Source organism: Hyalella azteca, unplaced genomic scaffold, assembly GCF_000764305.2.
Source record: "Hyalella azteca isolate HAZT.00-mixed unplaced genomic scaffold, Hazt_2.0.2 contig15124, whole genome shotgun sequence".
In the NCBI taxonomy this organism is placed as follows: domain Eukaryota; kingdom Metazoa; phylum Arthropoda; class Malacostraca; order Amphipoda; family Hyalellidae; genus Hyalella; species Hyalella azteca.
The window spans coordinates 1-7702 of record NW_025944985.1 but is presented as its reverse complement, the minus strand read 5'-3'; the positions used below and the strand labels follow the sequence as shown (position 1 = coordinate 7702).

Here is a 7702-nt window from a genome sequence, read left to right as displayed (position 1 = left end):
TGTCATGCCCCATTGTGTCCATGAGATGCCCCGCGTGTCATGCCCCATTGTGTCCATGAGATGCCCCGCGTGTCATGCCCCATTGTGTCCATGAGATGCCCCGCGTGTCATGCCCCTTTGTGTCCATGAGATGCCCCGCGTGTCATGCCCCATTGTGTCCATGAGATGCCCCGCGTGTCATGCCCCATTTGTGTCCATGAGATGCCCCGCGTGTCATGCCCTATTGTGTCCATGAGATGCCCCGCGTGTCATGCCCTATTGTGTCCATGAGATGCCCCGCGTGTCATGCCCCATTGTGTCCATGAGATTCCCCGCGTGATGCCCCCCAATGCCCCACAGTGCATGGAGGCCCTGGATGGGTGGGGGGAGGTGACCCCTCTGGGACACCAGCTGCTGGAGCTGCCTTTGCCCCCCGCGTTGGGGAAGCTGGTGCTGCTGGGGGCGCTGCTGGGGTGCCTGGACCCCTGCCTGACCCTGGCCGCCTGCTTGGCCCACCGGGACCCCTTCGTCACCCCCACCTCCCCCGAGGGGAAAGTGCGCTTCAACAGAGTCAAAGTAGAGGTCTTCGCTGGGGGACCGACTGGCGCCCGTGGGGGACCGACTGGCGGCCGTGGGGGACCCGGTGGGAAGCATGCACCTGCTGCAGGTGGCTGGGGGTACAGCGACCACCTGGTGCTGGTGCGGGCGTTCCAGCTGTGGCAGGTGGCGCGTGCAGGTGGCTACGAGAGAAGCTGGTGCAGCCGCCACTTCGTCAGCAGCGTCGCCATGGACATGATTAGTGGCATCCGTCAACAGGTGGGTTGCCGGCCTGGTGGCGACAGTTCATCTGCAGGTGGTGACGGGCCCTCTGCAGGTGGTGACAGTTCCTGTGCAGGTGGTGACAGTTCCTCTGCCTTACTCGGTGGTTCGCAAGGGGGACTCGCCCGGGGCCAGCAGCTGTTGGCCCCTGGAGCGGCAAAGGATCCACCAGGGGGCGGGGGGCAATGTGGGATCAAGCAGCAAGGGGAGATGCCCAACACCCCCTCGCTCACAACAGAGGATGATGGCACTAGCCACCCCGGACCCATCTTTAAAAACTTTCAAGGCGAGGGCCCCTCGGGGGCCCACATCAGTGCCTGCCGGACGGTGGCGAGCCGTCTTGGACAGGCTGACCGCAGCCCTTAGGGTGATTGGACTCCGGTCCATTCACCCGCACCCTGGGCCGAGGAACTGGAGGGGCGGAGGGAGTGGGAGAGAGGCGAAGAGCAGAGAGGAGGGAAAGGCGCCACGAGGGTCAGAGGAGGAGGAGGAGGAGAGATCGAGAGAGAGAGAGAGGTTGAGGTTGTAAATGAAGGTGTGGATGGGAAACGAAGGAGTGAGAGAGTAATTGTGACGTGGAATGTACAGAGGTTGTCAATGAGAGAGCATAATAGGAGGCGTTTGAGGAGAGTGATAGAGAAGATTGTGAGGAAAGGGTGGGAGATTGTTTTGTTGAGTGAGATAAGTGCGGATGATGAAGGTGTGTTGTGGCTGGGAGAGGAAGAGGAAAGAGTGGTGGTGGTACATGGGAAGAAGTCGGCTGTTGTTTTGAGGGGTGAGGCTTTAGAGGTGTGGGTGAGAGATGGACAGAAGAGATGGTTTGAGGAGAGAGTGACTGCTGTGGTGTTGGGAGGGTTGCGACTGGTATCAGTGTATCAGCCTGTGTGGGGAACGAATGATGACGGTATGGAGAGGTACAGAAGAGCGGTTGAGAATCAAGTATCGTGTGGTGGAAGGTAGAAATTGATTATAGGGGGAGATTTTAACTCGAATGTTGGCAGAGGGAATGAAAGGGAAGGGATGTGTGGAAGGTATGTTGGGCGGGTTGGCGAGACGTTGGCGCGGGTGTGGAGGGAGGGGGAGGAGCTGGTGAGAGTCGGGGTGGGGGAGGGTTCCTCAGTGTCAGGAGTGCATCAGGGTGCTGTCGGCCGCCAACATGGCGGGGCACCAGAGGGCGTGCCTGGTGTGGGACCCTGGGGGGGGGGAAGGGGCAAGTCCCTGACGGGGATCGACGGCCTAAAAATGGAATGGACAGGCCCTCTGCTTGTGGTGACAGGCCCTTTGCAGGTGTTGACAGTTCCTCCTGACGCAGGTGCTGGCGCAGCTGCATGCCATGGGATTCGTCAAGAGCCGCGACCTGAGGGAGGAGAACCTGCACAGCGACAACATGGCGGCGGTGAAGGGGGCGCTGGTGGGGGCCGCGTACCCCCACCTGCTGAGGGTGGACAGGGAGCTCCTGACGCTGAGGTCAGCACGGCACAGCCAAGTGAGGCTTCACCCGAGCTCCTGCCTCCACGACCTCCTGGTGGGGGGCGACCTCCCCACCGCCGCGCGCCTGTCCAAGAAGGAAGTCGTTAGGGCGCTGCCCTCCGACTGGCTGGTGTACGACGAGGTGCTGGTGACGGGTGGGTGCTGGTGACGGGTGGGTGGTGGACGACGACCTTGACCTCCAAGCCCTCCGACGGCTCCTAACCTGTCCTTTCTTCCTGAGGCGGACCAGACCAAACACGTAGTTCATTAGGACTGAGGCCCTCCCTCTGGGGGAACAGGTAAATTAGCCCCCAAAAAGTCCCCCAGGAGGCGACACTAACGCTCCCTCAGAACCTAACACAGCCTGCCGGCTTCTGTGACTACGGCTCCTTCGTCGCCGGTGTTTCGTCGACTCCTGAAGACGTAGAGCCTGTGAATCTCATGCTTAGTTATGTCTATCTGTTCTCGTCCTTTCACGGGTCTTTTCATTTTTCGTTTGCTATTAAACTTATGTGTAACGTGGCATTTAAATTCGGTTGAACCAGACGCGTAGATAGTCACTTCAAAGAATAATAATAACATTAATTATAATAATAATATTAATAATAATGGTAATAATGATAATAATAATAAAGCTGCCTCCTCCCCTAGGCCCGCTGACGTACGCCCGGACGCTGACGTCAGTGTCGGCGCTGTCGGTGCTGCTGCTGGCGGGCCCCACTAGGCTGCCTCTGCAGGCGCTCAGTGGGCTCCAGGCTGACGGCGCTGATAGCGACAGCGACACTGGGCCCCAGGGCCTCGCGGGCTACAGCAGACTGGGCCTCGATGAATGGGTCCAGTTCGTGGGCCCTCCCAGCCACCTCCAGGTAGGTGGGCTCTACCAGCCACCTCCAGGAAGGTTGGCCCTACCAGCCACCTCCAGGTAGGTGGGCCCTACCAGCCACCTCCAGGTAGGTGGGCCCTACCAGCCACCTCCAGGTAGGTGGGCCCTACCAGCCACCTCCAAGTAGGTGGGCCCTCCCAGCCACCTCCAGGTAGGTGGGCCCTCCCAGCCACCTCCAGGTAGGTGGGCCCTCCCAGCCACCTCCTGCCCCTATCACAATTTAGGTTCCTATCAGAGTCTGGTGCAGTGACGCCGCAGGCTCGCCATCCGCGTAAATTAGCCTTAATTTCCCTGACTTGATTAAAATTGACACCAATTCATTTCCCTTTAAGAGTTATTTATTGGGCAGTGTGCAATTAAAAACGGTTGCTTAGCCGCTCATGTCCCCGTTTTGTTCTGCTTTGTCGCGCTAAATGAACGCCTCATCAGCGTTCGGTTTATTCTCTGGCGTCCGTAGTTCGTGTAACACGCCCTGTTACAGCTGGCGCTGCAGCTGCGTTACGAGCTACATGTCCGTGATCATTTATTAAGCTTTACCTGAAGATCGGGATACGTGACTAATTAAGGTCGTGAAAGATAAGTAAGAGAATGCTGTTTGAATAAAATTTCTTAATATGCGGGGTGGTAATACAAGAGTTACGATACAGGTAGAGGCTACGGCGTCGACCGTAAGGTCGGAGAACTCAACCGACGCGTTACATCGCGGAGTGCTTATCAACTACTTCGGGAGGCTCTTACTAAGGTTCCCAGCCCTTTTATAGACTTCGGCTTCCGCCCACAACTAAGGTCTTGATCGCGTGATCTATACGTAATGTCTTCCAGATGCCGACTCGTGTCTAGTACATTTCCATCAATCTCTATCAGGTCAAGTGAATATTACGTCACAATTACACGTATTATAATTATATAATTATAATGATTATAATGAGATGCCAGATTGACACCGGATATACACGCTCTGTTACAGCTGGCGCTGCAGCTGCGTTACAAGCTACACGCTCTTCTGCTGCGACGTCTCAAGTCCCCCGTTAAGGGCGTGTGTCCTGGCGACGCGGACGTCATCAGGGCCGTCGTGGCGGCGCTGACACGTCACGACGTCACGGCCAATCCTCGGACGACCTCCTCCCCAGCTGCAGGCACCCCCACTAGAACCGGCGCACCCTCAGGTACACCCCTCAGGTACACCCCTCAAGTGCAACCCTCAGGTTCACCACTCAGGTACACTCCCCATATACCATTTACGATACCAACCTCGATCAATATAAAATGCTTGTGTTGATATAAATGAGAGTATAACATTAGATGCCATGCTATATTTTGGTGCACATTATTCGTTACAAGATTATGATTAAGATGATTAAATCATTAAGATGGTTTTGACGCAAGTTTATATCACGTATCAACATACACTAAACATGGACTAGAATGGAAATACCAATTGTCTCCCTGTCCACCTAGCGGGGGTTGGGGGAGCAGCGGCACCCATTAACCTAGCGGGGGTTGGGGGAGGAGCGGCGGCACCCATTAACCTAGCGGGGGTTGGGGGAGCAGCACCCATTAACCTTGCTCTCTGTCCACCTAGCGAGGGTTGTTGGGGGAGCGGCACCCATTAACCTAGCGGGGGTTGGGGGAGCGGCACCCACTAACCTAGCGGGGGCTGGGGAGCGGCACCCATTAATCTAGCGGGGGTTGTGGGGGGAGCGGCACCCATTAACCTTGCTCTCTGTCCACCTAGCGGGGGCTGGGGGAGCAGCGGCACCCACTAACCCAGCGGGGGCTGGGGGAGCGGCACCCATTAACCCCAAGAAAAAAGGACGACACGTCGACAGACGGGCCATCAGGACAGAGGGCCGCGGTGGACGGCTGGTGGACGGAGTGGACCAAATAGCCAGCACCCTCGTGGCGGCCAGTCTGATGGACACGCGGCCTGGTGAGTCATTCGCTGCCATTCACGCTGCCATTCACGCTGCCATTCACGCTGTCATTCACGCTGCCATTCACGCTGCCATTCACGCTGCCATTCACCCTGCCATTCACCCTGCCATTCACCCTGCCATTCACGCTGCCATTCACCCTGCCATTCACCCTGCCATTGGGGTTGGTGTGAGCCCCAGGCACATGCCTTTATTCTCGCAATCCTCAGGATAATTCCCCCTCTTCTTCCCCCAGGTGGGGTGGGTGAACAACGATCATCTGTCCCCCAGTCCATCGACAGCCATCACCGACACCCACCTCCCCCACACCCGTCCCGACCTGGTGGGTGGACTATTGGGGGACTGGTGGGGGACTAATGGGGGACTGGTGGGGGACTAATGGGGGACTGGTGGGGGACTAATGGAGGACTGGTGGGGTCCTAATGGAGGACTGGCGGTGGACTAATGGAGGACTGGTGGGGGACTAATGGAGGACTGGTGGGGGACCAATTAGTCTGATGAGAGCCAAGTTTTCATCTTCATTTTAATACCCCTCAATTCCCCCTTACTTTATTCTCTCAATTCCCCCATACTCCCGCAGGAGATCCCCCACGTATTTGTCAGCCACCTGCTGGGCGGCATGGGTCGCGTTGACACCTCTTCCCCCATTGTGGGAAAAATTCACCCACCGGATAGGATGGCTACGGGACCCTCTTTAGGGTGGGGGTGGAGCCCTCCCCTCGACCTGGGGGACGTAGGGGACTTGCATCTGCTCCCGTCGATGCTAGTCGTAGTATTCAACTGGGGAAATTGATCCACCCATGTCTCCCCCAGACCTTCAGCTCATATTGTACGCTGAGAGACGCAGTAATTTTTCATGTTAATTTTCTGAACTGCATCTTTTATTTGTATTCCTTGTCTTTCAATAAAGAGTTTGTTATGAACGCCTTTCATTCTTATCCTTATGATTAATTGATTAATTAAGGGGAGTTACGTATGACTCTGGGGGCACAGGTCTGAGTGGGAGCTGACGCGTGTTCCCCCACACCAGGCGGAGTGGGGGAACAGATTCGAGGTGTTCCTCTAGAGGTGTGTGGGTGTTAGACGTAATCGGCTGGGTGAGTGGGTACGGAGTTGCGTGTTGTGAGACAATAAATATACGAAGTGTTGACAATTTATCTGAGTGTTGGGGGAGGCTCTCGAAATGGTGACAGGGGTTGTGGAGTTGAACAGCTGATGTTGGTAACTTGATTCTTCGAAAGGGGGGACTTTGGTTACTGAATGAACATGATCAGATGTTGCAGTCACCACTGCAGAGGCAGGGTGGTGGCTGTGAGGCTGGCATGTGGGGCAGAGTGGTGGTATGGAGGCTGGGAAGTGAGGCAGGGCCATCAGTGCATCAGGTGGCCCAAATGAGGGCGGATGAACGATAATCAGAGGCGGCGATCCATCGTGGCCTGGGACTGCTACGTCCCCAAACAAATACTAAGGAAACTAAGGGGAAGCTAAGAAGTGAGGCAGTGTGGTGTTGTGGAGGCTGGGAAGTGAGGCAAGGTAGTGGTGTGGAGGCTGGGAAATTAGACAGGGTGGTGACGAGGAGGCTGGGAAGAGACGGGGAAGCTAGGAAGTGAGGCAGGGCGGTGCAGTGGATGCTGGTAAGTGAGGCAGGGCGGTGGCAGGGCGGTGGCAGGGAAGTGAGGCAGGAGGCAGTGCGGTGGCTGGGAGTGAGGCAGGAGGCTGGGCGGGTCGCGGCAATTGTGTCGGAGGCAGGAAGTGGCCGCGGCGGTCATCGTTGAGGCCGCAACCGCCAGCGCTCAGTTGCTGCCTGGCCGCAGCGGTGTGAGGTGGTGTGTTGCTGCGTCTCTTGCGCGCTTCCTCGTCCTGTGTTGTTAGTGGCGCCGAAAGTCTTGCTTCCATAATAATAATAGCAGTGATTAAATGGTAAATACATATCATTGACGAGAGAAATAAATGCCGTAATTCATTTATACTTGAGAGAATAATGTTACTGTGATAAAGTTTAGCCTGGAAAATGTTTTCCCTTCAAAATCTGGAGATGAATTGTTGAAGAAAGAATCGGTTATAACTAACATTAATTTGTATATTATTTGAATGAGCGCGGGGCGCTGATACAAGAGTTTGTACATTAATGACAAAAGCGTCGAGTTTATGACGAAAATGCACATGTTGATGGATAAATAGATGTGTACATGGATAAATACAGACAAAGGTGAATACTGGAAAAGTTTTTGATAGAAGGAAGATAACAGAGCACATGACGGCCATGGGACCATCGCTGTTGGCGCTGTTGCTGTGGGGGGGCGTCGTCGTGGGGGCCTCCAGTGCCCCGAGGATGACCGCGAGGGGCAGACGTGCCCTCGTCCTGCCCGGATCCCCTGAGGGGACCCCAACCTACGCCCTCTATGGGGTGAACTGCAACGCCGTCTGCAGCCAAGTGAGTGGTACTTACGACCGCCGTGGTACTTACGACCGCCGTGATACTTACGATCGCCGTGGTACTTATGACTACCGTGGTACTTACGCCCGCCGTGGTACTTACGCCCGCCGTGGTACTTACGCCCGCCGTGGTACTTACGCCCGCCGTGGTACTTACGCCCGCCGTGGTACTTACGCCCGC

At 56.1% G+C, this 7702-nt stretch overlaps 1 protein-coding gene across 1 annotated transcript in view; it reads left to right on the top strand.

The window, feature by feature from the left end:
• Positions 1 to 5995, top strand: part of LOC108670483 (3'-5' RNA helicase YTHDC2) — a 22693-nt gene extending 16698 nt beyond the window's left edge. The window contains exons 14-20 of the mRNA XM_047884301.1: positions 272 to 795; positions 2111 to 2423; positions 2920 to 3134; positions 4119 to 4317; positions 4887 to 5081; positions 5321 to 5407; positions 5666 to 5995. Coding sequence (XP_047740257.1) covers positions 272 to 795; positions 2111 to 2423; positions 2920 to 3134; positions 4119 to 4317; positions 4887 to 5081; positions 5321 to 5407; positions 5666 to 5718 — 1586 coding nt within the window. The 3' untranslated portion in view covers positions 5719 to 5995. The remainder of the gene's footprint in view (positions 1 to 271; positions 796 to 2110; positions 2424 to 2919; positions 3135 to 4118; positions 4318 to 4886; positions 5082 to 5320; positions 5408 to 5665) is intronic.
• The last annotated feature ends 1707 nt before the right edge of the window (positions 5996 to 7702 follow it).